The 26,992-nt window shown below is 53.6% G+C and overlaps 10 protein-coding genes across 10 annotated transcripts; 8 read left to right on the top strand and 2 right to left on the bottom strand.

The window, feature by feature from the left end:
- Positions 1–930: 930 nt before the first annotated feature.
- BDQ94DRAFT_173546 (STE20 family serine/threonine-protein kinase) lies at positions 931–3,029 on the top strand (the record flags this gene model as incomplete). Its single annotated transcript, XM_026772188.1, has 6 exons — positions 931–979; positions 1,047–1,114; positions 1,189–1,356; positions 1,410–2,011; positions 2,065–2,697; positions 2,762–3,029. 6 exons carry the CDS (start codon positions 931–933, stop codon positions 3,027–3,029), a joined length of 1,788 nt encoding a protein of 595 aa, XP_026622812.1.
- A 1,617-nt stretch (positions 3,030–4,646) lies between these two features.
- BDQ94DRAFT_173545 (uncharacterized protein) lies at positions 4,647–6,386 on the top strand (the record flags this gene model as incomplete). The annotated part of the gene is made up of 2 exons (XM_026772187.1): positions 4,647–6,094; positions 6,182–6,386. 2 exons carry the CDS (start codon positions 4,647–4,649, stop codon positions 6,384–6,386), a joined length of 1,653 nt encoding a protein of 550 aa, XP_026622811.1.
- Positions 6,387–6,928: 542 nt separating this feature from the next.
- BDQ94DRAFT_173544 (translocation channel protein TIM22) lies at positions 6,929–7,625 on the top strand (the record flags this gene model as incomplete). Its single annotated transcript, XM_026772186.1, has 3 exons — positions 6,929–7,039; positions 7,119–7,214; positions 7,287–7,625. 3 exons carry the CDS (start codon positions 6,929–6,931, stop codon positions 7,623–7,625), a joined length of 546 nt encoding a protein of 181 aa, XP_026622810.1.
- A 571-nt stretch (positions 7,626–8,196) lies between these two features.
- Positions 8,197–9,525, bottom strand: BDQ94DRAFT_149847 (cysteine synthase A). Its single transcript, XM_026767469.1, has 2 exons — positions 9,356–9,525; positions 8,197–9,294 (listed from the first exon to the last, which is right to left on the bottom strand). The coding sequence occupies exons 1-2, from the start codon at positions 9,474–9,476 to the stop codon at positions 8,297–8,299; spliced, it is 1,119 nt and encodes a 372-aa protein (XP_026622809.1). The 5' UTR covers positions 9,477–9,525; the 3' UTR covers positions 8,197–8,296.
- Positions 9,526–9,642: 117 nt separating this feature from the next.
- BDQ94DRAFT_80764 (condensin subunit YCG1) lies at positions 9,643–13,851 on the top strand. Its single transcript, XM_026776592.1, has 2 exons — positions 9,643–12,112; positions 12,163–13,851. Exons 1-2 carry the CDS (start codon positions 10,064–10,066, stop codon positions 13,459–13,461), a joined length of 3,348 nt encoding a protein of 1,115 aa, XP_026622808.1. The 5' UTR covers positions 9,643–10,063; the 3' UTR covers positions 13,462–13,851.
- Positions 13,852–15,812: 1,961 nt separating this feature from the next.
- Positions 15,813–18,042, top strand: BDQ94DRAFT_173541 (putative RNA binding protein (Arp); the record flags this gene model as incomplete). The annotated part of the gene is made up of 4 exons (XM_026772185.1): positions 15,813–15,965; positions 16,162–16,219; positions 16,348–17,054; positions 17,122–18,042. The coding sequence occupies 4 exons, from the start codon at positions 15,813–15,815 to the stop codon at positions 18,040–18,042; spliced, it is 1,839 nt and encodes a 612-aa protein (XP_026622807.1).
- A 552-nt stretch (positions 18,043–18,594) lies between these two features.
- Positions 18,595–19,186, top strand: BDQ94DRAFT_80731 (uncharacterized protein). The gene has a single exon (XM_026776591.1). The coding sequence runs from the start codon at positions 18,709–18,711 to the stop codon at positions 19,024–19,026; it is 318 nt and encodes a 105-aa protein (XP_026622806.1). The 5' UTR covers positions 18,595–18,708; the 3' UTR covers positions 19,027–19,186.
- Positions 19,187–19,443: 257 nt separating this feature from the next.
- pre6 (proteasome core particle subunit alpha 4) lies at positions 19,444–21,115 on the top strand. The gene is made up of 5 exons (XM_026776590.1): positions 19,444–19,662; positions 19,737–19,743; positions 19,799–19,851; positions 19,939–20,326; positions 20,405–21,115. Exons 1-5 carry the CDS (start codon positions 19,635–19,637, stop codon positions 20,739–20,741), a joined length of 813 nt encoding a protein of 270 aa, XP_026622805.1. The 5' UTR covers positions 19,444–19,634; the 3' UTR covers positions 20,742–21,115.
- A 148-nt stretch (positions 21,116–21,263) lies between these two features.
- BDQ94DRAFT_149840 (CHY zinc finger protein) lies at positions 21,264–21,981 on the bottom strand. The gene is made up of 3 exons (XM_026767468.1): positions 21,814–21,981; positions 21,690–21,733; positions 21,264–21,623 (listed from the first exon to the last, which is right to left on the bottom strand). The coding sequence occupies exons 1-3, from the start codon at positions 21,816–21,818 to the stop codon at positions 21,433–21,435; spliced, it is 240 nt and encodes a 79-aa protein (XP_026622804.1). The 5' UTR covers positions 21,819–21,981; the 3' UTR covers positions 21,264–21,432.
- On the top strand, positions 21,978–26,812 carry BDQ94DRAFT_149839 (putative inositol polyphosphate phosphatase). Its single transcript, XM_026767467.1, has 6 exons — positions 21,978–22,679; positions 22,746–25,191; positions 25,243–25,452; positions 25,499–25,758; positions 25,807–26,474; positions 26,523–26,812. Exons 1-6 carry the CDS (start codon positions 22,632–22,634, stop codon positions 26,596–26,598), a joined length of 3,708 nt encoding a protein of 1,235 aa, XP_026622803.1. The 5' UTR covers positions 21,978–22,631; the 3' UTR covers positions 26,599–26,812.
- Positions 26,813–26,992: the final 180 nt, after the last annotated feature.

The raw sequence follows: 26,992 nt of genomic DNA, 5'->3' as shown, positions 1-26,992 counted from the left end.
CCTTGGCGAGTTGAACAGACGTGACGAGGATATTGCATAAGCTGAGCTCTCCGGTTGTAGACAATGCATCCGACAGTTCTTAGGCAGCATGGATAGCTAGGCTTCCGGATTCCCGAGACAGCCGACGGACCCTAGTCAGACTAGTAATATGCTATATGTAACTAAACTATATGTAAGCTATCAGAGAGTAAAAGATGACAGGCTATGCGGGGAAAGCAATTTAACTCTTAGGCCCCCCGTCGATGATGTTGCCAACGACAGCGAGGCACGATCGAGACTTGATCCGTATTCATCAAGTGGCTGCTGAGCCAGCGAGAAAGAAAGCTGCACACCTCAGTGTAGGACACTATCTTATCCTTGTCACCTGCAGAGGTCAGAAGCTTAATCCTGGGCTGAAGGAGTGCTAAGTAAGTAACTACTTTCTAATAAGTTGAAAACCAAGTACTCCGTACAGCCTGGGCAAATCCAAATAGACAAGCAGCATGTGATCTGACATGTCGGCACCCAAAATAATCCGAGCCGGGCGGTCAGCGGCAGGCGGTGAAGGGGTAAGCAGCGGGAACCATGGTTGCCATGAGCTACCGCCTGTTGTGTCTGCCGCGAACCATGGGAGCGAGCGGCTGCCGACCACCGGATGCGCGACGGGCTGGTCCTTGAATGGAGGAGTCCTTGGTAGATAGCCTCAGCTCTCCGGTGATTGCTCCTCCATCCCTCCGCTCTCCAAGGTCGGTTCACTCGAATTTGTTCGGCTCAGCTTCGATATCTTGTTCCCACAGGATTAATTCAGCTGGCTGGCTGTGCGGGTTGCCCCTTGTGTGCTGAGTTGTGTGTGGTCCCTGCTCACCTTTTTCCTCTTTCTTTTTTTTCCTCTCCACTTTTCACGTCGTCGCTGTCTCATACGTGTGGAGGAGTTACTCCTGCACGATAATCATGGAGGACGACATGTCAGGTCATTATCAGATGCTGGAGGAGCTGGGAAGTGAGTGGTCCTGCGGAATGTGTCAGTGGAGGCAATCGCATTGGGAACTGACCGTTTGCACCTGCAGGTGGAAGTTTTGGGACGGTGTACAAAGCCATTGAAAAGGCTACCGGAGAGATTGTGGCGATTAAACATGTGCGTGTGACTCTGCATGGCTTTTTGGCCCGGTGAACGTATCAATTTATTGACATACATCTCCCCGGTTACAGATCGATCTCGAATCCAGTGAAGATGATATCCAAGAAATCCAGCAGGAAATCTCCGTCCTCGCCACCTGTGCTAGCCAGTTTGTGACGCAATACAAGGCGAGTTTTCTGAGAGGTCATAAGCTGTGGATTGTGATGGAGTATCTCGGTGGTGGATCCTGTCTGGACCTGGTAACCCATGAGTGACCTGTCGATTCTGGATGCGCTTCGCTAACCACTTCCAGCTGAAACCCGGCGTTTTTAACGAAGCCCACGTCGCCATTATTTGCCAGCAGCTGCTGCTGGGTCTGGATTACCTGCACAGCGAAGGCAAGATCCACCGCGACATCAAGGCCGCCAATGTGCTTCTGTCGCATACCGGAAAGGTCAAGCTGGCGGATTTCGGCGTGGCCGCACAATTAATCAACATCAAATCCCAACGCAACACCTTTGTCGGAACGCCGTTCTGGATGGCGCCCGAAGTGATCCAGCAGGCTGGATACGACTACAAAGCGGATATCTGGTCCCTGGGTATTACGGCGATCGAGATGATCAACGGCGAGCCGCCACACGCCAGTACTCACCCCATGAAAGTGCTTTTCCTGATTCCCAAGGAACCTGCCCCCCGCTTGCAAGGCGATGACTATAGCAACACCTTCAAAGACTTTATCGCACAATGTTTGACCAAGGACCCCGACCGAAGACCGAGCGCCAAGGATCTCCTGAGACACAAATTCATCCGCAATGCGGGGAAGACGGAGGCTTTACAGGAACTGATTCACCGGAGGCAGGACTGGGATGCTGGTCGGGGTGTGACACACAAGGTGAAGTACTATGCAGAGTCTCTGTAAGTGGCCCGCCCGCGAACACACATCACATCCACTAACTACTTTGCGGCAGCAATACGATTCGGAACCTGGATGATGATGACGGATGGGTCTTTGATACCGTGAAAGCCCCAACAATGGCTATCCGCGAAGAGCCTGACGAGTTTGAGAACGAGCCTGAACCCCAGGATTGGGTGTTTGACGAAGCCTCCGAGCTGATGGACGACTTGCACATCTCTAGCCCACCTCTTCCACCAAAGCATGCAACGAATACCGCCGTGAGACGGACACCGGCCCCCGAACGCAGTCCATCCTTGCGGCGTGCCAAGCGGCGATCCAGCGGCGTGAAGCAACCTCTGGGCGTGGACATGAGCTTTGGGAACAGTCCATCGACCGTCCGTCAATTCCGTCGGGTGTCGGATAAGGTCCCAGCCGAAGCTTCGTACCCTCCGCAGTATTCCTACACGGACGAAAATGCCAGTCCCAAGACGCTCTTCTCCGAGCCCAACAGCAAGGAAGCACAGCTGGGCCGTCGCGCATACAGCAAGGCGGTGGGACTTGCCTGTCAGGAGGTGTTGGGCACGACGGGAGATGATGAGAAGCGCGAGGCCATTTCACGGCTGGCCGAGGCGTGGAGTGATCTGGAAATGATCGACCCCGAGGGTCTGTATCATATCGTGAGGGCGATGACGGAGCGACTGCAAGGGTAAGTGGCGATTTTTCCTGCAGCGAATGGCAAGGGAAGCTGATTGAAATGGCGGTTACTCTAGCGACCCCAAGTTGGCCAGCCTCGTCCCACCTGCTCCACCGGCCGAGTCCCCACAGAGGCCGCGACTGGTTCTGGCACAAAACAACCCACATCTGAAAAGCCACCGGCGCCGCCAGAGTGCGGCAGTGGCCGAGTCCAACCTGCAGCCGGCGCAGCTGGCGAATCTCCCGGGCCAGCAAGTACCGGGCATGGAGCACACGAAGCAGTTGTCCGATGTGCTGTATCAACGATGGTCGGAAGGCCTCCGCAACCGCTGGCCGGGGATCTAAACTCCTGGTGTCCCTGACGTTATTGACAGGATCCCTTGCGGCTCTTGTCTTCGATTGATACGTTCTATTTTTATTTCTGTACAAAAACGGTTCCCGGGGCGTTTACATGTTGGGTCCATGGGCTTGTTGTATGCTGCACCTATTGATTTTCATTCTCTGCATAATTCCCCCTCGCTTGGTACGGATTCTCGATGCATTGGGCTTCTCGGGTTGTGGCCAACCTGGAGGCCAGCTGCTGGTCGAACTGGTGTGGCAGCGTGGCACATCCCGTTGGGGACTGGTTCGATGGCTCAGCTCCGAATCTCCGCGATTTCAATTCTGATGATTATATTTCGGGCGAGCATATGTACTAAATTCTGTTCTGATAGATAGTTCTTTTTCTGCTTCTCTTTTTCTTATTGCTTTTGATGTGATCATTGTTGCGTTTTGGTTGGAAGGATAATCTTGGACCGTGTATGGACTTTTATGTGAACTATAGCTGGTGTTGGGGGGAAACCAGGCGATCTGCGACCTGCATGTATGGGTAACCACAATCCTATTTAAAATCTACTATGTATATGCTGCATTATAGGAACACAATAATAACGGGAAGTACCAGCCGAGCAGACAGACCATCCAGACCCCCGAGAAGACGGGCCCGGACAATACGAAAGTTTAAAAATAGGAGCAGTAATTTGGGAGATGAGGAGTGAGGGAGGAACTAATAGCAGGACCACCTCGTGAGCGGGAAGTTAGAGAGAATAAGAAAGACAAGTTGCAGGTAAATTGGCATCACGTTGGGGCTGTCAACCACATGAGGAGGGGGATGATGATCCTCATTGATAAAGCTGCTCAATCCTTCCCCCTTGCGTGCAGGTCTCCCCGCATCGTGCAGGCAGATAAATGGAAATGTGTGTGATGGACGATCATGTAGTAGATAGATATTATCATATATACTAACTACCTACCCAGTATACCCAGGAATTCCGAGGATACAACTTCTTGCATCGCCCATCATCATCTAACTACGGGTGTAATTTCCATAGCGCATCTTCACCCCCTGAAGAGACGAGAGAGAAATGAGGACGCGGTGAAACGCAGGACTGCAGGCGGAAGGGATGCGCGTTGCGACCCGCCATCGCCCATCCACTTCCTCCTTCGCCCGCGAGCTTCGTGGTTTTAGTGACCTTCACTAAGACCCGTTGGCTCTTAGCCATGCTTTCGCTCCCTCGGCCAGACCTTTTTTTCTCTCTCTCTCCCAGTTTGCATTTTTATTCGATTTGATTTGATTTGATTACATTCCTTCTCTCTCTTGGCCGTGCTGCTTCCCGGCCCGTTTCTTTCTTCTTTTCTCTTCTCCCTGACCTTCTTCTCTTTCCTCTCCTCCCTTTTCTGCCTCCAACGACGAACGTTGTTTATGCGGCTGATTGGCCCCATACATTCTTTTTCTTATCAGCCAATTCCCTTTCCTCCTGCCGCCCCCTGGAGGATTCGTCTGTCTCACGGGCCCCTGATTGATTGTTTCTGTCCTTCTGGTCGACTCTCGAGGGTTTTGCCATGATTCTGTCGCTTCAGCTTCTGTAACCAACTCCCCAGGCCCCGTTTGATCAGTCTCCATCCTCAGCACGCTGGTCCGTCATGGGGGATTCCCCGGGAACGGGCAGGGCGGGAATGGCTCCGGAAACGTCCCAGACATTGCTGCAGCTGTCGTCGCCCGACCACATCACGCACCACCACCCAAACCCTCCCCCTACTGATGAGCATGATCGAACTACCCTTCAGTCGAAGCGATCCTCTCTGCCAGCACGTCCAAATGGTGCTGCTCGACACGCCAAACGACTGACCCTGAACTTCCCCATCAATATCCCACCGCCCGCCACCGTCGACCCCAGTGCGAGTGTTGCCTCCCCTGGATCCATGACGCCTGTGACTCGTTCCTCCGCCTACCCCTCGCCGATCCCCCATCTCGGGGCTCCCTTGGCCTTTGACGAACAAGATGATGGCTCCGGGCTGTTGACCGCCATCGCCTCACAGGAAAGAAGAGTGCTAGAGCTGCGGGAGGAGCTCCATCGTGCGGAGACTGAGCTGGACTCATTGAAAAAGCAGTGGGCCTCGTCGGAGAGGACCAAAAAGCGAGCGGAAATCAGCTATCGGGCAGAGCCTTTGATCCCGCTGCGATCGCCCGATCAGACTCCGGAGCGCTCGCATCGTCGAGACCCCAGTCTGAGCGGCTCCGCGAGCCCCTCGCTAGCGCACGCACGACTCAGCCGGGAGCTGGACCGCCGCCACAGTCTGCGCGCAGCTGCAACCCAAGGCACGACCGTCTCGGCTAATGGACGGCGGGTGTTCCGAGGCTCTCACACTCGGACCCTGTCCTTGCTGTCGCCGGTCTCGGTTTCTGGAGACGGCAGGGCCGCATCGGAGTCGGAGACCAACTCTGTGAATGGTCGTATCGGCCGGTCTCCCCGGTCAGCCACTCTGCCGTCGTCTGTGGAGCGCAGTGCAGGTTCGGGCAACTCTTCCAAGCCCACCGACGACATGATCGCTCAGTGGCGAAACACCATGCCTCCTCCGTCTCGCGAGGCGCTGATGCGCACCGGCAAGCAAATGGCGTCGGACCTGCGCGAGGGACTCTGGACATTCTTGGAGGATATCCGACAAGCAACCGTGGGAGAAGAAGGCATCAGTGCGACCGAATCCCGCGGAGTGCCGCCCGTGCGCAAGCGGGATTCATCTAGCTCGACATCGCGAAGCAGAGACCGGTTATCCATGCAGGGGGGCAGAACGTCACGCGCGGGGACGAAATATTCTGGTAAAGACTCCAACTCGGCGGACATTGACGCGTCGTTCTGGAGTGAATTCGGCATTGATACAGCTGGGCAGAAGTCCCGGAGCGCTCGCGGAGCCTCCAGTACCCCAAGCGGGCGGATCGAACAGGGCGACTCCCACATCCCCGATGTTGAAGACAACTGGGAATGGGACTCGCCGAAGAAGACACACACGCCGTCCTCAAGCCGCTCCACATTGGAGTCGAAGCAGGACCAGTCCCCGATGACGCAGAACAGCAGTCCACGTACAAGTACCAGGTAGGTTTTACTCAAGTGTTTTGATATCTTTTCGTAGGCAGTTGTCCTCGTCTTTGTCCTTTACAGTGATACGCTGACTGGCACTAGTTTTGGCAACTGGCGCGCCCTGCACGAGTCCATTGTTCCCGATCCCAGCGTATCCGACGGTATCCCTTGGCCGGCCATTACCAAACTGGCGCCCTCGAAGTTGACCCGGACTGCGTCCAATCTGATGGCCGAATGGGAGCGGAGTCTCTCCCCCGAGCGAAAGGAACCCTATTCGCCGATCGACAAGGACGACAAGCGTGATTGATTGCCCAATTACTTTGAATGTGCCGTTCGATTACGGCCTTTCGATTATTATTATTCTTCCAATGCTATTGTAAATATGGACACGATATGTGCGACCAAACTGAGACCGACGGATTAACGCAGGGTTATGAATGTTGCAATACCCTTTACGATGAGCGTTGATTTCACTCTTTATCTTCTTGCATGTTTTAGAATGTATTTATGTTATCAGCACTGGCTTGTAAAATACGTTACATCTGGTAATTTCCTTTGTATCAGTAGCAACCTTGACTATTCATTTGACGCCTCTATACGAGAGTCTATAGAGTGTCGCGAAATCCCGGGATATCACGTGACACTGCAACTCTGGCACCTCCCGCGTCCCGTAAAAATAAATTTGCGCCCGTCGCCATCTCCGCAAAAAGTCCGGGGATGCGATAATCGGCCGTCTGTCTACCTACACCACTACCACCGTGTCGCGGAGCTCCTCCAACCACTCCAACCTCCATTTCGATCCCTCTCGAGCTCCACCACCCTACCTCACACAAGAACACATCATACACAATGAACCCCACTAGCATGACCACGCCGATGGGCGGCCTCGGCGGCGCCCCCGGCGCAGCAGGACCCAACATGCAGGGCATGAGCGAGCAAGAACAAGCCATGGTGAAGATGGTACATACATACCCATCCCCCTTTAAACTCTTCCTCTCACACCCAAAGAATCAAACTAACACACCGATCAAAACAATAGATGTACTCCGCCATGGAATCCTGCCCCATGAAGACCGTCATGGCCGGAACAATGGGTTTCGGTCTGGGTGGTGTCTTCGGTTTGTTTATGGCTAGCGTATGCCTCCCCCTCTTCCCAAATACCCTCCTTAAACTCAATACTGATATCCGAGTCTTGGTATATATATAGATGTCCTACGACTCCACCTTCACCCCTCAAGGCAAAGCGATCGCCGACCTCCCCTGGAAAGAGCAAGTACGTCGCGGCTTCAAAGACATGGGCCAGCGGTCGTGGTCCAGCGCCAAGAACTTCGGTATCGTGGGTGCGTTGTACTCTGGCACGGAGTGCTGTATTGAGGGACTGAGGGCCAAGAATGATCTTACGAATTCGGTGGCCGCGGGTTGCATTACTGGTGGTATTTTGGGTGCGAAGGCCGGCCCTCAGGCTGCTGCTGCCGGGTGTGCGGGCTTTGCGGCGTTTAGTGCGGCTATTGATGCTTATATGAGGATGCCGGAGAAGGATGATTAGATTTATTGAAGATGAGGGGAGTGGGGAAGGGAGGGAGGGGGTATAATGTGAGAGGAGGTGATGGGGGTTTGGGTTTGTTTCATGGGTGGCGTTTGGGATGGGTGCATTTTATGGCGTTTTTATTTCTTTCTTTCCTGGGTGATGGTGATTGATTGCGTTGATTGAGATGTGGGATTGAGGTATTGATAGACTTGATTGAGGATCTGGAGGGTGGTCTTGACTCGACTCATTGTATATTACTACTACTGTGTATAGATAGAATAGATCTTCATTGCAGCAGTGTTACTATCTAGTATGGTGGTGGGGTTGGTGAATGTAGAGACTGGAGAGTAACTATATTCTCAGCTAGTGGTATCGAGTTATGTAGTAGTTAGAACGATGTATAGAATGACGTCAAGTCAACAATGATATAAATATACATTAAATACTGTAGTACCGCATATGCAACTTAGCTTTTGAAAATGATATGGTATAAGTGTCGGGGTTGGGTAGTAACTTGTCGAGAAGTTCTTGATGGGGCGTGGAGGTATATATATATGATATATACTGCTATGTACTAGTGGGTCTTGAGTAATATCATGAGTCCCATTGAAGTAGTACTATTACTACCAGGCTGAGAACTAGCTCTAGCATACATCGTATCTATTCACAAGTTGATATCTGATTTACATCTAAGGAAGCACAACATAGCGCTCCAAGTGCTTCGGAACCGCGCCACGCAGTCCCTTACTCTGCAGCCACGTGTTGGAGAACAGGCGGTCCGCATAGCGGTAGGCACCATCACACAAGATAGTAACGACCGTGTTACCCCTGCCCAGCTTCTTCGCCACTTCCTGCGCGGCCACCACATTCAACGCGGAGCTAGCACCGAGGTACAGACCCTCCTCATCCAGGCAGCGGTAGACCATCTCGATCGACTTCTCGTCAGGGATGTTAAGCGATCCGTCCAGCAGACCAATATCCGGCTGCAGGTTATCCGTGACACGGCCCTGGCCAATACCCTCAGTGATACTGCTACCGGTGCGCTCAACCAAGTTCCCGCCACTCTGGATATAGCTGTGCAGCACACTGCCCGGAGGATCGGCAAGGAAACTCTTAACCTTTCCATCACTGACAGTCTTCAAGTAGCGCGTGATACCAGCCAAAGTACCACCGGTACCCGTAGCACAAGTGAAAGCGTCAATCTGACCGTTCGTCTGCGCCCAGATCTCCGGACCAGTCGTCTCGATATGCGCCTGGCGGTTGGCGGTGTTGTCGAACTGGTTCGTCCAGACGGCGTTGTCCAGGGACTCGGCGTGCCGACGAGCCTGGTGGTTGTAGTTCTGCGGGTTGTCGAATGCGACGGCGGGGACGGGGTAGACTTCGGCACCGAGGAGACGCAACAAGTCGATCTTGCCCTGCGATTGGGTGTTCGGCATGTAGATGACCAGCTTGTAGCCCTTGGAGCGGCAGACGTGGGCGAGTCCGATTCCGGTGTTTCCTGCCGTGCCTTCCACCACCGTACCGCCGGGCTTCAGGAGGCCCTTCCTCTCCGCATCCTCAACGACGAAGAGAGCTGCGCGGTCCTTGACGCTGCCGCCAGGGTTCTGGAACTCGGCTTTGCCGAGGATGTTGCAGCCGGTTTCTTCGGAGAGCTTCTTCAGACGGATGAGGGGGGTGTTGCCAATTGCTGGTGAGGGGGTTAGTTATGCGATTGATTTGCCGGTGGATAGACAAGTATGGGTGCATACCTTCCGTAAGGCCGTTGGTGAAGCCTTGGGCTTTGGACACCCGGACATTGTAGGAAGTTGTTGACGCCTCCGCAGCGCGGAGGGCCGTAGTGCCAAACCGGCGGATACTTTGACGAAACATACTGCCAATGGCTCGCTAATTGTCAAACCCAGAACGCCTGGATACTGAGGGAGGAACGCGGCGATTCCCCAGATCACCGCATGCCGATGATCGGTGTTAGTAAGCTACGTCACGTGGTCGATGGCGTGATTGCTGTCACTGCCTCTACTGGAGGTTCCATAATGGAGCTGACATTGGGATCTGTAATGTATTGTTCTGTTATGTTGATATTCGTGAAAAGAGTACTGTTAGACTAAGCCTTGTGAACGTTCAGTGCAATGACATCACATCCACTGTGAACTGCATGAAGTACAGCCCAGTAATTCTTCTGTAGATTGAACCACGTGCAGCCCTAGCCCTTATCAGCCTTCCCGTTTGGGCTGTTTGTTTATCCAGCCCCGTGACAGCCTCCGCAATGTTTGGATCGGAACAGCATCAGTCTTTCTCCTGAACACATCGAACTCTTGTACACGCCAGACACGCCTTGGACGAACGACGCGCCCGGATATATCGATGCAACCAATTTAGGATGATTTATGACAACTACTGACTGCCGACCCCTTACTGAACTGTCTGAGACGAGACGTCTACCCCGCCATTGAGCCACCATGCCTGGCCGATCCGCCCGTTCAACGTCCACCGCCACGCGCAAGACCTCCGCTCAGCCCTCGCGCGCAGGCTCAGTGACCCCGTCTTTCACTATTCCCGAGGAGCCGTCTCTTCCAGAGGCTATTCCCACCTTGCGCCGCGATGTATGCTCTATTTTCGCCGATGCGCAGCGCTCGACAACCGGACATCGGAAACTCGTCGTCCGACTGAGGAAGCTCCAAGAAGCTTGCTGCGGCATATCCCAGAAAAGCTCCAAGAAGGATGGCAGCAAGCCCAAAGCAGAGTGGTCGCTTCCCATGGAAGAGACTCTGCCCGAGACGGAATTCAACACAGAGGTCGGCCGCTGCGTCCTTCGCATTCTTCCTATCAAGAAATCAGAGCCGGTCGGCGACCGGATCCTACGCTTTCTCGGCGCATTCCTGGCATTGGCTTCCGAGAAGGATGCAGAGCTATATGCTGCAGATGACGATGATGAAGATATGCAGAATTCGCCTGAGACACCAACTTCCCGCCTCACGACCAGTCTTATCAACATAATCGTTCCCCTGCTAGCAACTAAAGACAAGACGGTCCGCTTTCGCGCCACTCAGATCATCGCCCACATTGTCAACTCCCTCGAAACGATAGACGATGACCAATATCACGCCATCCGCGGCGGTCTTGTGAAGCGCATTCGAGACAAAGAGCCTGCCGTAAGAGTTCAGGCTGTCATGGGATTGGGCCGTCTCGCAGGCAACGACGACGAAGATGACGATGACAGTAAGGCTGTACTCGAGCGACTCATCGATATTATGCAAAATGATACAAGTGCCGATGTACGAAAGACCCTGCTTATCAACCTTCCTCTGGTGCCGGGCACCCTGAAATATCTCCTGGAGCGAGCCCGCGATCTCGATGCGGCCACTCGACGTGCCTTGTACTCGCGCCTTCTTCCCACCCTGGGTGACTTCCGACATTTGTCGCTGTCTATGCGAGAGAAGCTTCTTCGATGGGGTCTGCGTGACCGAGACGAGAGCGTTCGCAAGGCCACGGGTAAATTGTTCTACGACCGCTGGATTGAAGACTGCGCTGGAACCAACAACGACCCTGAAGCCGGCCCTACTGGCCAACGCTCCCCACCGAACTTCAACGGGCTTCTCGAGCTCCTCGAGAGAATTGATGTTGTCAACTCCGGAGTGGAGTCTGGAATTGCACATGAAGCCATGCGTAGCTTCTGGGAAGGCCGCCCGGACTATCGGGAGGCGGTCGTTTTCGACGAGCCTTTCTGGGAGAACCTTACCGCAGAATCGGCCTTTATGATCCGGTCTTTCAGCGACTTTTGCCGCGTTGAGCATGAAGGGAAGTACGACAAACTTGCAGACGAGAAGATGCCCGAAGTCACAGCCCTCGCGTTTTACCTACACAAGTACATGACCGACCTGTTGCAGCGGAAGAAGATCGCCAAAGAGACCGGTGATGCCAATGATGACGATTCTGTGGAGCAAGAATTTGTGGTGGAACAGCTGCTGCATATTTCCATGACTCTGGATTACAGTGATGAAGTTGGACGGCGCAAGATGTTCTCCCTACTGCGTGAGTCGCTTGCCGTTCCAGAACTCCCTCAGGAGTGCACCAAGCTTGCGGTCGAGACCCTGCGATGTGTTTGCGGTCCTAATGCCGCGGCCGAGAACGAATTCTGTAGCGTTGTCCTGGAGGCGATTGCTGAAGTACACGACACCATTGTGACCGAGGACAGCTTTGTGTCTGCAAGGTCCGAAATTAGTGATGCCAGTTCCACCCGCCACCGTTCCGAGACTCCTCAGTCCGAGGAAGAGAAGCCATTCAACAAAGAGGAGGCTAAAGCGAAGGTCCTGAAGGAGATCATGGTCAACATGAAATGTCTGCACATTGCGCAGTGCATGCTGCAGAATGTCGAGGGCAACCTCCAGGCCAACATGAACTTGGTGACTATGCTTAACAACCTCGTCGTGCCTGCCGTTCGGAGTCACGAGGCCCCTATCCGTGAGCGGGGTCTCGAGTGTCTGGGTCTTTGCTGTCTACTCGATAAGGTATGAACTGCTCTATGAACTGCTTGCGATGTCCTACTGACGTTTTACAGAATTTGGCTGAGGAGAACATGACCCTCTTCATCCACTGCTTCAGCAAGGGCCACGAGGCCTTGCAGGTGACTGCCATCCACATCTTGTGTGATATGCTGACAACGCATCCCACGTTGCTTGTGCCTGTGGAACAATCCGATGGCGAGACCGTGGCCCCGCCGGTTTTCCAGAAGCCACTGTTGAAAGTCTTTGCTCGGGCGCTGAAGTCCAGCTCGCCTAACAGCGTGCAAACAGCTGCCGCCACCGCCCTCTCGAAGTTGTTGCTCACGAATACGTTCACACCCGCGGGATCAAACATCCCCCAGGCCATTCATGAATATAACCAGACTGCCGTTGAGACCCTCCTGCAGTCACTCATCCTTTCCTTCTTCCATCCTCGTACTCGGGACAACCCTGCGCTGAGACAGGCCTTGGCGTACTTCTTCCCGGTGTATTGCCATTCGCGACTGGACAACACGCAGCACATGCGAAAGGTCGCGGTTCCCGTCATTCGCGCCACTCTCAATGCCGCCGAAGAGTTCTACTCGCTTGAGGCCGAGGAAGACAGCGATGGTGATATCGATGAGACGGTTGGTCAGCGAGAGCTGAAGGCACTGATGACTGGCGTGGTGGGTATGCTGGCCGAGTGGACTGATGAGCGGCGGGTCGTCGGACTGGGCGGGGAGAGGATCCTTGCGGGTGGTCCGGCCAACGCCAATGCTTGCGGGTTCGTCCACCTTGCCTTGGTCAAAGATATCCTCGAGCGGGTCCTAGGAATCAGCACGGGCACCAACCGTTGCTCCAAGGAAGAGAAGAAGCTGCTCTTCTCGCTTATGAGCAAGCTCTATATCGCTCCTCCTGTCGTTCCCTCGCGGTCCGGGTCCCGGGCTCCTGAAGGCGAGGATCCGTTCAGTTCCAGCGTTCGCAGTGCGCAGGCGGAAATCACACCGGAAAATAAGGAGCTGGCGCAGGAGGTGAAGGAGTTGCTGGATGAGACGATCGAGGAAGGCCTGGCTGCCGAGGCTGCCGGGCGAAACGCGCTCGTCAAGGTCAAGAATGCGGTTCTCAAGCTTCTAGCCGCGGCTCATGGAGGACGCCCGGCCAGCGGGCGAGCCCGCGAAGGCATGGAAGAAGGCGACAGCGATGTCATGAGTGTGCGGTCGAACATGAGCGTACGGTCTGGCAGCGTGCGGCCGTCCATTGAGCCGGGGACCATGCGCCGGGGCTTCTCCCTGGAGCCAAGTATCATCGAGGAAGAAGATGAAAACGACGATAGCCGGACCACGATTGTCAAGTCGGAGGGTCAGGATGACGAGTAAATCCGTAGATAGTTGGACATATGATTGGGAATGGCGTTTGAGGATGGTTCACCGGGTGCGTTGGGATGGGGATTGGCTTGACATGGGACGGGCCGTGTAGTTAGGTGTTTGGTTACGAGTGTACATGATGTTTCTAGTTGGTTGACACACTTAATCTCATGATGATATTTGCTACATGTGGTTGGTGGGCTATTCTGCGGAGATTGTACGGGAAGCGTCAGCCTGGCCCATGGCTGGCTTACTTGTGACTGGGGGGAAAAAGGGAATCGTGTGATCTGGAACGTGGACCAGGCGGTAGCTTACTGGAGCGGCGCTAGTGGCAGTTTTAGACTGGGATGAGTTGGGATGACTGTCATGGCCTGATATGGATGGCGCGTGGTGATAAGTTCTGTCGGGATTTGGGGAGGAAAAATGTCGCAGCCGGGAAGTACTCTTAGTACTGTAGGTAAGCCTGGTCTATCGGTCGAGAACTGAACATCTTCCCTGGATGAGTCAGTAGAGTAGAACCGTCTCTTCAACTGATTGGTTATTTGGTATCTCGGTGATATTAACTACAAGACACATCAAAGAACCAGAACTCCTTCACTTTCATTCCCATGAAGTTCCCTTAGACCTGTGGTAATTAATCCAGTCAGACCCAATCACGGAATCCCTCGCCCAGCAACTTCAATCTTTCGGATGCGAAGTCTGGCGGATAGTGGGCCCTTCCCTTCCCCATCCACTCCTATCATTGGTCACTACCCACAGGCACCTCCACGGAAAACTCGCGTTTTTTTTTTTTAATTTTTTCCTCTCCTCTCACTTTTTCCTTATGCTTTGGTGTGGAACAGATCGAATAATCCATTCAATTGACTTTGCTTTGACATTCCTTTGCCCGCCTCCTCCCACCCCCAAACCTGGCACGGCCATTTAGTATCTGGGCACGCACCCACGCACATGGATAGATAGTTCATTAGACAAATAGACTCCGTAAATTAGGTAATTTGTACTATTATATCCACGCTACTTCTTTCCATGTCAACATCCTCATGGCTGCTCTTGAACCTGCTGCCTGGGGGGGAAAACATATCCAGGGTTTAAGGTTAATGGGAAATGGATCAGCCTTGGAAGTCGAGCTTCCCTTTTGGCGGCGGGCGTCGGGTCGGAGATACCGTCAGAACAAAAAAGTACGGGTTTCACTCCGGACATTCCACACATACACACTTTACTGTCTGTGTCTGTCACTTGTGATTCGGTACTATTACTATTTATATTGTTTCAGGAAGGGAGGAGAAGGAGGGGTGAGTTCCGGCATTCCAGAGGCACGATTCAATGGGGGTTGAGATGTTTTATCATTGGCTCTGGGGGTACACGGTGATCGGGATGGTTCGTTGATTTGACAGGTGATTGTCGTAGGTAGTAATAATAGAGTACTTACTTACTACGACTAGTATCTAGACTGTTCGTGTTCAATGGTGGTAAGTAAGTATGGCGAAATGTCGGGTGAGTGTAAGTTGAGTGTGTATGTGTGTCAATTGACCACATGAAATCAATTGTTCTCTGCCGCGGTGTCATGTCCAGTTGTTACTTATCTGACCAGACCGACAGATACAGATCGGACACCCTGGAGGAAAAAGTGAAGAATAAATAGTAGCAATGACTGATGACTGCTGGGGTAATTGAAAGAGGCCTGTACCAGACCTGTCATACAATACGGTAAATGGCGAGTCGTGGGATGTATCGAGTAGTAAGTAGTGTATCCTCCCCGTGGAAATTCTCAGGAGAGAAACCGACAGATTAGTAGTCAAATTATTATTCGATTGTCCCGAATACCAAAAGGCTGAGGAGAAGCCGGACTTTATGGAAGAACTGGCAAGGAATTGATTCCAATCCTTTCATTCTCTCTTGATATTATTAAGACCAGTCGGCGTTGAACCGTAGACGCCGTCCAGTTGGGCCAGGATCCCCTCGAAGCCGAAACTTTTCTTTTAATCTCGACGCTCCACCACCAGAAAAGCGAACTTGTCCTGCTTTCCCATCCTGGCCTGGGGACTTTCTTTTTCCTTCCTTCCCTTCTTCCCTCTCGATCTTCTGCTTTCTCCTCCTCCCCCTCCTCCTCCTCCTTCTCCTCCTCTTTCTTCCTTTCCTTCCCCCCCGTGATCTTTTTCTTTTCTTCTCTTTCACGGCGGTCTTTTTCCCCCATACCGGTCGTGAATCCGTGTCGCCTGCTTGTCCCTGCAGAGACACGTTTTTTTTCCTTTCTCCGACCCGTCCCTTTTCCTCCCTCCTCCCTCCCTCCTCCCTCCTCCACCCCCCCTGCCCGCTCCGTTGGCCGTGAGAATCAGCCAGCGTCTAGACAACCACCGTGAGCGATGGCCGTTTCAGCTCCCACTCCCAAGCTGGATCGCTACATTGTTATCCACGTTGCGACCACCTGCGACGAACATGGAGTCTACGTCACCAAGGACTCTGCTGAAGTGATTGAGTTGGGGTGGATCTTGTTGGATACCAAAACCTGCGAGGAGGTACGTGGGATTGCTTATTTTATCTCTCATTCATTCAGTCACTGCCCCAGCCTTTCCCCCCTCCTCCTTTACAAATTCCCCTCTCTCGGATGCTTATCTGCCGTGCTTCCTTCGTCAACCGAGACCACCCCCCTCCCCAAAAGAAAGTCCTCCAAGATTCTATCATTTGCTGACACTATTTCCTTCCTCGGCTTAGTTGCACCATGAGAGCGTTCTTGTCAAGCCCGTCAACACCCCCATCACGCCTCTTTGCAGTAAGTGCACCTTGTTCGAACGCAGCCTACCCAATCACCCAACAATGCCTTTCTCTCCCTCTCTCTTACCTCCACCGTCCCTCCGCATCTATCCGTCCCTTGGTTCAATGGCTGACGGTCTTTGAAAGCGAGCTTGACGACTCTGACATGGGAACACGTCCGCTCGGCAGGCACTTTCCGCGACGCCATCAACCGCTTCGACGCTTTCGCCCAGGAACACCTCATCAGCAAGAACCTGGAGTTCGCCTTTGTGACGTTGGATTCGTGGGATCTTCGTGTACAGCTGCCTCGTGAGGCTCGGGACAAGGCAGTCGTGCTTCCGGCATACCTTCAGCACTCCCGGACATTCGACCTTCGTACCGAATATCAGCGATGGCAGACTCACCACCCCGAGTCTCTGCCCTTCGGCCCCAGCTCTCTCTCCAACATCTGCGCCGCCCTCGAAGTCGAGCCCGTCCAGTCCTCCGCCCCCATCAAGCACAACCTTCCCTTCCACCTGCAGGCGTTGGCTCCCGCCTCTCCCCGGCGCGCTATGGAGGAGGCCATCACCTTGGCCCGAGTGCTGCGCGGCTTGATCCGGAAGTCTCAGCCCCCGCATGAGCATCCCGAGATTCTCACCCGTCCCATGGATGCCAGAGCGGACGTTCGTGCCTTCCTGGCCGAGCGCAGCAAGGTTCTTCATCTCAGCGGACTCCCCCACGACACCACGCAGTCCGAGCTGGAGAGCTGGTTCACTCAGTTTGGCGGTCGTCCGATCGCGTTCTGGACCCTCCGCACCCCGGATCAGCACAAGCCTACCGGCACCGGCTTTGCCGTCTTTTCGTCTCACGAAGAGGTATGAATTAGCTTGCCATTTTCTGCTGTTATCAATTCTAGACCAGATCTCTAATCTTCCCCTACAGGCTGCCGAGAGCCTTTGCATGAACGGCCGTGCTCTTAACGAAAAGGCCATCGAGGTGTCTCCTTCCTCTAGCCGTGTCTTGGACCGTGCCGCGGAGATCCTGACGCCTTTCCCTCCCTCGAAGAACCGCCCTCGTCCCGGTGACTGGACTTGCCCCTCATGTGGCTTCTCGAACTTCCAGCGCCGTACTGCATGCTTCCGTTGCTCGTTCCCCGCGATGGCCGCTGCTCCCGACCCGATGGGATACGGTTACGGCTACGGCCCGCCGTCCATGATGCCTCCTCACATGGGCCACGGCCACGGAATGGGCCATTCTCGCGGCATGGGCGGCAACGGTGGTGTGGTGCCTTTCCGTGCTGGTGACTGGAAGTGTGGCTCCGAGGGCTGCGGCTACCACAACTTCGCCAAGAACATCAATTGCCTGCGTTGCGGTGCTCCTCGGTCTGGAGCAGCAGTGGTGGCCGATTCCGCTTTCCCGTCCCCGATGGATCCTCCCTCGAGCTTTGGCATGGGCCCCAACTCCATGACTAGCACCCCGGCACCCGGACCCTTCACGGCTAGCACTGGTGCCTTTGGCGGCTTTGGTCAACAGTTTGCCGCGCCCCCCAACAACTATGCTGCCTTGCCTTCGGGCTTGGGAAGCGCCCCGGCCGCATACCCCCCTATGGGTCAGATGAACGCTGGTTATGGTTCCGCGAATGCTTCCCATTCTGCGGCCTCGTTCTCCAACCCGGCCGCCCAGGCTGCCTTCACGGGGGCTGATCACAACTCGTCGACCAGTGCGTCCAACGGTGCCTTCTACGGCAATGATGGCTCGAGCGATCCGTTTGCCTTCCTCTCGACGGGTTTGGGAGGTTTGACTGTGGGTGAAGATGCCCACTCTCGTCGCAACGGCGCCAGTGCGAACAAGTCCCCCGCGTAAAAGGCTAGGAAACAGCAATGTTGTTTCGGCCGGGGACTTTAGAGATTTGTTTTCTACGACGGTTCTCCCTCACGGTTTTTGTCCATATGGTGGTCTGGATATGTTGGTATATGTGACGGTTGGTATTCCGTTGATGCGCATTTGTATAAGGAATTCTGCAGTTCTGGTGCATTAGGTTGGGAGGAGCAGGCCGGTAGCGTGTCGTCGTTTCGTCCGATTTGATCCTTTCTGTTTTTGCCTGGTCTCGCAGATTTGACGTCAGACCATTTTCGGTATGTCTTACTATCGTGTCTTTGCAAGCGATGTTTGAGGGTATAGAAGAAGACCGCCCGGGCAGGTGGGCCTAGGCGGTCCTATGCGCTTCTTCACCACCTGCTGGATCATCGTTTTGCGTTTGTTCTGTTCTTTTTTCATTTTCTTTCCTTCTTGGAGCGGCATGGGCTTCGCGCATTTCTCTCGTCATGGGCGCATACACCTCCGGCGGAGGGGAGGAACTCCTGTCCGGCTAGCCGCGGCGCTGGCGAGGAAGGGCTCGAGCATGGCATTGCATTCTAGATATTGTCTTTTTTCTTTTTCATTTTCCTTTTTTCCTTTTTATTTGTTGGCTTTCCGAGTTCATCTGCGCGCTTCGACAATAGGGATCATTGGAGAATCACGGTATTGATCATGGTTGGGATACAATGGAACGGACTCTGTTGGGGGTGTTGGGGTATTCCTTTTGAGCCAGCAAAATTTCAACCAGCTACGACGGATTTGGGACATCTGCGAGGCACATGGATTGGGAGTCGTGCGTGCGACAAGATTGTTCTGAGTGTCCATAATTCTTGTACTGTTCTTCATATTACTTATACTGTTCTTCGTCTTGTGTTTACATATGCTTTCCCTGCGGGATTTGTCGTTCTTTCCCTCAAAAGTCGAGACGTGATTATTGGTTTGGCCAGCCCGATGCCTGCGTTCTCTCGTATCGCCTTTCAGCGTGTGTGATGTACAGCATAGTCAGAGCTCAGCTGGGCAGGGGGTCATGGGCGATTGGGGTGTAGATCAACTATATGAGAATCCTTTCACTACCTAACCTGTGGATATCTATGCATTGGTCGTCGTGATAAATTGTGGGCGATTAAATTAAGGGTGCCATTAGAGAGGTATTTTTTTCTTTTTTTTTTTTTTTTTTTTTTTTTTTTTTTTTTTTTTTTTTTTTTTTTTTTTTTTTTTTTTTTTTTTTTTTGTTTTTTTTTTTTTTTTTTTTTTTTTTTTTTGTATTCCCGTTGTGGCCTATTTCTTGGTGGTTACTGTCTACTGCATGGAACTCGCAAGCACCAGAAGCAAGAGTTGTGCTAGGAGTAGGATCGTGGAGAACCAGCTGGAGGGAGAGCGTCATGGCAGCTAGCCGCGCGCCAAGCGCTTGGGAGCTCTCAAGGCAGCGGCGGGCCTCGCGTCCACCTCCATCTGTCATCGCCCAGCCGGACACCGGACCCCAGCATTCTACGACCCAAGACTCCGAATTGTATCTCCCTGACCTTCTTCTTTCTCCTGTGAACTTCAGTCCAGTCACCTCTTCTTCAGAATTCTCCTAATCTCGCCTACTGCCCATAATGTCTGGATATGACCGAGCTCTTTCAGGTAAGACAAGCTAGCTACGACCTTGGCTACGGGCCTGGTTGCTGAAGGGATTCCCCATTCTAACCTCTTCGCAGTCTTCAGGTATGCATCTCTAGCTTCATGAAGCTCTAGCAAACACACCCTAACCCGCCCCCAGCCCCGATGGGCACGTCTTTCAGGTGGAATACGCCATGGAAGCCGTCAAGCGAGGTTCGTCCAACCCCTCCCTCCTCTCCGACATCAAGGGAATTTCCATCCATCACATCATACTAAATCATTTTCCTTTTAACCTATTAGGAACCTGCGCCGTCGGAGTAAAAGGCAAGGACGTGGTCGTTCTCGGCTGCGAGAAGCGCTCCGCACTGAAGCTCCAAGATACCCGCATCACACCGTCCAAGATCGCCATGGTGGATAACCACGCCGTCCTGGCTTTCGCCGGCCTGAACGCCGACGCCCGCATCCTTATCGACAAAGCCCGTCTAGAAGCTCAGTCCCACCGTCTGACCGTCGAAGACCCCGTCACTATCGAATACATCACGAAGTACATTGCCGGTGTGCAGCAGCGGTACACGCAGAGTGGTGGTGTTAGACCCTTCGGTATCAGTACCCTGGTCGTGGGTTTCGACCCCAATGATAAGACGCCGAGGTTATATCAGACTGAGCCTTCGGGGATTTATTCCGCTTGGTGGGTTTATTCTCCCTCTCTTGTGTTTTGTGTTGATAGTATGAGGATGGTTTTAAGCTGACGATGGTCGGGATATAGGAAAGCAAATGCCATCGGACGCTCCAGCAAGACTGTGCGCGAGTTCCTCGAACGCAACCACCAGGAGGACATGGATCGCGAACAGACCATTCAGCTCACCATCAAGTCGCTGTTGGAGGTGGTGCAGACTGGTGCGAAGAACATCGAGGTGGCTATCATGTCGCCCGGAAAGTCGATCGAGATGCTCCCGGATGACCAGATCGAGTCGTACGTTAAGAGCATAGAGACGGAGAAGCAGGAGGAGGCGGCTAAGAAGAAGACGGGTCGCGGCGGCACCACGACGGCTGCTATTCTAACACGGCCTGGTGGCGGCGAGGGCAGCGAGAGCCGGGAGTAGGGGGATGATCATGCCGTTAATGTAGAGGCTACGTCGAATAAGCAACTATGAGACTCTCGTGCGGTGTGTGCTTTCTATCCGGTTAATTGTCTAGGGATCTTGCAGAAGCGTTACGTCCTTTTTCACGAAAATAAACTCCGTTATACTGTAATGCAGATGTGCTCCGGATATATATGAAGCTCTAGGTTCAAGGTGATATACAGAATTATTTATGTAGAAAGTAAGTGTATGCATAATTTCGTAAATCTCGTTCATCAACCCATCGGTTTGTTTTGTTGTCTTGGTCTGGCGTCTAACCCAAACGATCGGAAATATCCTTGAAGTTGAAGATGGAGCGTTCCTGGTATCCGCGAACACGGTCGTCTTTGAGCATTCTACACGAACAAGTTTCGTCAGTCAATTCTAGACATAATAGAAAGGTAGAGGGGATTGGCATCTCACCTCGAGTCAATCCTCGCATCCTCACCCTCGACCTGCAACGTCGGAGTCGGCGTAACGGCCTCAATCACGAAATGGTTATCGCAGTGCGGGCAGTACTCGTCACTAGACCCAGAAATAGGTTCAAGTCAATAAACGACCCATTTGTAACTACCCCTCCCCCTATCTCTCTCTCTCTTTTTATAGATAGCCCCTCCGGTTTATCCAAGAAGGGCGGGTGTGGGGGCGGGTGACGACGACAACGCACCTCTCATCAAACTCCGTCGCGTCTTTCCGGAAACATTTCTTGCATTTCTTGCACGCAAAGACCTAGATTTGGATTTCGGTTGGTGATTGAGGCTTGTGGTAGGAGTTTGGTTCGTGTAGGTACCATTTCAGTGGTTTTGGTGAGGGTGTGGGATTCTTGTTCTTGGTGGCATTCGGCGCAGTCGAACCATTTTTTGCCTGGCGCACGCAGGGAATGTTAGATCCGGTTTGATGGGGGTGTTTGAGAGAGGGAAGGGGGCTTACAGCAAGGAGAGCGGATGGCCACTTGGGCGTTCAGGATGTGTTTACTGAGTTGAGGATTTTGGTGAGTTGAGTTCAGGTAGAGAGGGTGAGGGTGAGGGTAAGGGTGAGGGGTATGGTTTCATACCACATTTCTAAAGTTTATACACTGGGCTGGGATATAGAGTGAGAGAGGTAATTATAGACAAGTCTGAAAGAACACAAAGATGTCTTAAATGGAGGGGGTGAAAGTGGGAAAGTTGGAGTAAAGTATGCAGTGGTTCAGGTCGGGGAGGCTAAAAATAAAGAACGATTGATGGATGGATCCATCCATTCATTCATTCCTCTCCCTCCATCAATGCATATCACGCGCGGGTCGATCATCGCCTCGCCTCGCTGAGTTCCTCTCTTTCTCTTCTTCTCTCCCCTTTCCTTTTCCTTCCCTACTACTTACTCCTCAACTTCCTCTTGTCGGTTTGGGTGACTTCATCTCCTTCCCCTCGGTGATTCCTCTCTTTTCCCGCCCATCCTCTTCTTGTCTTCCTACTACTCTCTCCCTCTTCCTCCCCACTCTTTGGATCCCTCCCTTCCTCCGTCCTTCCCCCCCTCTCTCTCCACACATTCACTGCTCAATTCCTCCCATCGCTGAGATTCCCACCTGGTGTCGTCCGGGCCATACTCCACGTCCTCCGCAGAATAGGATACCCCGTTCCAGACCATTCCTACCGCTGCACGGCGACTTGTTGTCTTTCCTGCTCCTTAATTCCTTCCGCCTAAACTGGAGCTCCGCCACAATCGTCACTCCCGGCTCACTTCCTGCCACCCGTTATCTTATCCAGCCTGGTCATTAAATTTACTGTGCCACTTTTTGGCCTCTCTGCGGTGGTAGTCTGCATTTATCGCAATTGGCGGAGCCTATGATCCATTCCTTTACTCGGCCTGTCTGTTGGATTCGCTGTTGTGGCCATGGAGGGAAACGGCAAGCAAAAGGACGCCACGGATAGTGCTCCGATTGTACGTTTGCGCCAGCAATCCCCCCCGCTGTTCTGGAGCTTCATACTAACATGCTGGCTTCTGTAGAGACCGGTGTCTTCCCTGCTTTCGCATTTCGAAAATCTCTCGCATCGTCGGGCTCCATCCGCTGCCACAAACGGTTCACGCGATACGCCGTCCTTTCTCAGAACCCCCGATTACGGTGACGATGTCCGCTCCAACAGAGCCTCTCTTGACCTACCACGTCCACGGTCTCCCTGGGGCTCGGTGCCTGATGTAGAGAGAAGTCACAGCATCGTACACGGTAATGGTCTAGCCCCGCACTCTGAATCCCCCGGGATTTCCCCGGGCAGGCGGCAGAACAGGCCCATGTCGATGAACCTCCACTCGTCGCCGCAGTTGGCACCGACTCTAACCGTCGATTCACCACGGTCTCCGCCGCGCGGGTTTGGAGCAGACCATGAGGAGGATATCCGCTCGTCTCGCACCCCGCCGAACGCTTCCCGGGAATCGCTGCCTACCATACCGCAAGGGATTCCTGCCGCTCGCCGACCAACAACCCCCGTCTCTTCGTCTTTCCCTACCGAGAGTAAAGCGGATCGTTTGTCGCCAGGCACATCAGGCTCCGTGGTAAATGGCCGCGAGAGTCCATCGGAACGCAAAGGCAAGAGCGTCTCCCTTCCCCCGCCTGCTAACCGGGCGGAGAAGCCCAAGATCCCCGCCAAACCGGCGGCATTGTCGCACCACGAAGCCAATACTCTTGCTCCACAGCTTGAGCGTGCGTCCTCGGAAGATCGCGTATCGCCATTCAGCACTCCTCCGAGCAGTCCCGAGAAAACGTCACCAAAACAACAGCCCAATACCAGAGCGGTGCCAATTCCGCGCTCGCCCTCCCGGCGTTCGCCAGCCCGTCCAGTACCTGGCCTTCCGACTCACCGGTCACTTGAGGAGAGGTCACCCGCTCCTCAGCCAGGTGTACATCGAGAGCCCTCCGTGAGGCGGCCAATCCCGGAGCCTCCCCGTGAGACGAAGCCGCTTATGGTCCAGATCCCTCCCAGGCATTACGTAGCACCGGAGCCGCTCGCAACCGCACCGCTCTCCAACTACAGGCCCCCGACGCATGATCCTCAGGAGCGCCCCGGACTGCCCCCACGACAGCCGTCCCTGGCGCGAAGGGGTGGTCCGTCACCGTCGCGGCATTCGTACCAGGTGGAAAGCCCTGCGTTCTCGCTACCTCCCCCAACACCCTACCGCGAATCTCGGCCCCTTTATCGTGACGAGCTACCCACCCCGACGCAGGTCTCTCGGCAGCCATCCATTTCTAGGGAAACTCGGCCCGTTTATCGAGACGAGCTACCAACCCCGACGCACGTCTCTCGGCAGCCGTCTATTTCCAGGGAGACTAGGCCAGTGCCGCCCCCGGCTGTCCCGGAGCGGCCCATGCCAGAGCGGACCGTGGTGGAACGTCAAGCAGTTCGCCCTATTCCTAGTGAGGATGAACAGGTTCCGGATGAGACTCCAGTTGCTCGCACGGATTATCCAGATGCGTCCAGTGCAAACAGACGGCCACCGCTGCTGAAGTCTGGGCCTCAGGAGATCCACACGCGGTATGATACGCGACTCATGGATGTATGTGGGAAGCATGTGTGCACAACTGGCTACATCACGCGGGTCTGGGACCTTACGACCGGAGAGCAAATCATGAGCCTCAGCCACGGGGAGACAGTCAAGTGTCTGTCGGTTGCCTTCAAGCCAGGTTTGGGTTTGGAGGACGAAGGTCAGCGCTTATGGTTGGGCACGAATTCCGGGGATCTTCACGAGGTTGACATTGCAACCCGGTCCATCGTCGCATCACGATCTTACCCCTCTCGACGGGAGATTGTCAAGATCTTGCGGCATAAGAAGGAAATGTGGACCCTCGACGATGAGGGTCGGCTGCTGGTATGGCCGCCAGACGAGACTGGAACTCCGAACCTCCAGTACAGTTACCACAACCCCTACGATCGGGTTGCCCGCGGGCATACGTTTTCAATGGTGGTTGGTGACCTTTTGTGGCTGGCTTCCGGCAAGGAAGTGCACGTCTATCAGCCAAATGCTCGCGATGATGTTTCCTTCAAGGTTCTCAGCAGGCCATTGGGCTTGCAGCATACGGGGGATGTAACGTCAGGTGCCTATACCACCAAGGACGGGGGTCGTGTGTACTTAGGCCATGCAGATGGAAAGGTGACGGTATACTCGGCCCACGACTACACGTGTCTTTCTGTCGTCAATGTCAGTGTCTATAAGATCAACTGCTTGGGTATTGTGGGAGACTACCTGTGGGCAGCATACAAGACTGGCATGATCTACGTCTACGATACGTCTACGAATCCGTGGACGGTGAAGAAGGATTGGCGTGCTCATGATAGCCCTGTCAGTGGATTCTTGCTTGATTCTAGCAGCGTGTGGACGATGAACCGACTGCAAGTGACTTCGCTGGGAGACGACAACTGCATCCGTCTCTGGGACGGCATGTTGGAGGATGACTGGTTGGGTAAGTAGCTTTCTATTTTTTTCCGACTGATGTGAGCTAACAGCCCGTCAGAAACGAGGATGCAGGCCAGAGACGTGGAGTTTTGCAAGTTCCGTGAGATTCAGGCGGTAATCATGACCTGGAACGCTGGTGCTTCTACCCCTGGAAGCGTGCGCACGTCCACTTTCATTCAGGATGCAATCCATCCTGAGAATCCGCCAGAGATTTTGGTGTTTGGATTTCAGGAGCTGGTGGACCTTGAGAATAAGAAGATCACAGCCAGTACGTATGCCGTTGACTTCGTTTGGGTATAGCTAACTCCGTCCAGAGAGTCTGCTCCTCGGTAGCAAGAAGAAGGAGCACGGTGATAAAGAGCATATGAGCCGTCAGTACCGGGTCTGGATGGAGCATTTGACCCGCTGCATCAATGACTGCATGCCGCTTGAGGAGTCGTATGTCCTGCTGCATAGCGCGAATCTGATCGGTCTCTTTACATGTGTGTTCGTGAAGCACAAGGAGCGGCAGCGGATCAAGAATATTGGTGCTTCAGAGATCAAGCGCGGTATGGGAGGCTTGCATGGGAATAAGGTAGGCCCACTGGTGATTCTGGTTGCTGTCAGTTGCTGATTACTGTAGGGTGCACTTTTACTGCGCTTTGTCCTCGATGACAGCTCCCTTTGCTTTATCAACTGCCACTTGGCAGCTGGTCAGACGCAGACGGCACACCGCAACAATGATATCGCAGCTATTCTTGAGGCGGAGTCACTTCCTGCTGAGAACAGTCTCGCAACTCGAGCGAATCACTACGTGAGCGGTGGCGATGGCTCAATGATCATGGATCACGAGATCTGTATTCTAAACGGTGATCTCAACTACCGTATCGACTCCATCCCGCGGAATGTAATTATCGACGATATCCGCAGCAACAACCTGACCAAGCTACTGGAACGCGACCAGTTGCTCGCCTCGCGACGCAAGAACCCAGGGTTCCGTCTGCGTTCCTTCAACGAGGCACCCATTACGTTCGCACCAACATACAAATATGACGTCGGCACCGACGAGTATGACTCCAGCGACAAGAAGCGCGCTCCAGCGTGGTGTGACCGAGTTCTCTATCGCGGACTAGGCCGCGTCCGGCAACTAGAATACCGCCGACACGAAGTCCGCGCATCCGACCATCGACCAGTGAGCGCTACATTCAAGCTGCGCGTCAAGACAGTGCTACCGACCGAGCGAGCGGGGACCTGGGAGTCATGTCAGCAGGAGTTCCAGAACGAGAAGCGCCGACTTGCATCAGAAGCGAGGTGAGTCATACCATACATTCATGAAAGGTCACTAGCTAACAGCAGCAGCATCGAATACCTCATCACCGTCCTCGGAACGGACCCTCAACAGGCGCGGGCCCTGATCCTGGGCAACGGGAATTGATGGCTTGCTGGCAGTAGAGTGTGTGTTGGCGCTTGGGAGTAGACAGGCCGAGGCCATGTGTATGACTAATGAATCACGATAGACATGTATCATGACGGGGATTAGAATTACCCGGGCATATATTAATGGAGTGTATATAGCAGTTCTGCTGATTTCGTTCAGTGTATGTGTTGAAGGGTAGGTCGTAATATATATGCGAGCTGTAGAAGGATACCCCAACTGTAAGCAACACGAACACAAACCCCATAGATTTACATCTTAATATTCTAATTATGAAGACAATACATTCCTTGACCCATAATTACATAAAGAAGACCATCCACTGAGTATATATGAACCCAAAGACACAAAACGAAATACAGCAAATCTGTCCGAAGATCTACCACTCATAGAA

The sequence above is a fragment of the Aspergillus welwitschiae genome (assembly GCF_003344945.1).
Source record: "Aspergillus welwitschiae strain CBS 139.54b unplaced genomic scaffold BDQ94scaffold_34, whole genome shotgun sequence".
NCBI lineage: Eukaryota > Fungi > Ascomycota > Eurotiomycetes > Eurotiales > Aspergillaceae > Aspergillus > Aspergillus welwitschiae.
This window is presented reverse-complemented; position numbering and strand designations above follow the sequence as displayed.

What these genes read in the sequence shown, in the direction of transcription:
- BDQ94DRAFT_149840 (XM_026767468.1), bottom strand. An exon ending in GGCCATCCGCTCTCCTTGCT is followed by an intron (nt 21,624 to 21,689) that starts GTAAGCCCCCTT and finishes TGCGTGCGCCAG; the next exon opens with GCAAAAAATGGTTCGACTGC.
- BDQ94DRAFT_80764 (XM_026776592.1), top strand. Translation starts at nt 10,064, where the DNA reads ATGCCTGGCCGATCCGCCCGTTCAACGTCCACCGCCACGCGCAAGACC. An exon ending in TTTGCTGTCTACTCGATAAG is followed by an intron (nt 12,113 to 12,162) that starts GTATGAACTGCT and finishes GACGTTTTACAG; the next exon opens with AATTTGGCTGAGGAGAACAT.
- BDQ94DRAFT_149839 (XM_026767467.1), top strand. Translation starts at nt 22,632, where the DNA reads ATGGAGGGAAACGGCAAGCAAAAGGACGCCACGGATAGTGCTCCGATT. An exon ending in CCACGGATAGTGCTCCGATT is followed by an intron (nt 22,680 to 22,745) that starts GTACGTTTGCGC and finishes TGGCTTCTGTAG; the next exon opens with AGACCGGTGTCTTCCCTGCT. An exon ending in CGACTTGCATCAGAAGCGAG is followed by an intron (nt 26,475 to 26,522) that starts GTGAGTCATACC and finishes TAACAGCAGCAG; the next exon opens with CATCGAATACCTCATCACCG.
- BDQ94DRAFT_80731 (XM_026776591.1), top strand. Translation starts at nt 18,709, where the DNA reads ATGGTTGGGATACAATGGAACGGACTCTGTTGGGGGTGTTGGGGTATT.
- pre6 (XM_026776590.1), top strand. Translation starts at nt 19,635, where the DNA reads ATGTCTGGATATGACCGAGCTCTTTCAG. An exon ending in CATGGAAGCCGTCAAGCGAG is followed by an intron (nt 19,852 to 19,938) that starts GTTCGTCCAACC and finishes TTAACCTATTAG; the next exon opens with GAACCTGCGCCGTCGGAGTA. An exon ending in TCGGGGATTTATTCCGCTTG is followed by an intron (nt 20,327 to 20,404) that starts GTGGGTTTATTC and finishes GTCGGGATATAG; the next exon opens with GAAAGCAAATGCCATCGGAC.
- BDQ94DRAFT_149847 (XM_026767469.1), bottom strand. Translation starts at nt 9,476, where the DNA reads ATGTTTCGTCAAAGTATCCGCCGGTTTGGCACTACGGCCCTCCGCGCT. An exon ending in CACCAACGGCCTTACGGAAG is followed by an intron (nt 9,295 to 9,355) that starts GTATGCACCCAT and finishes CCCCCTCACCAG; the next exon opens with CAATTGGCAACACCCCCCTC.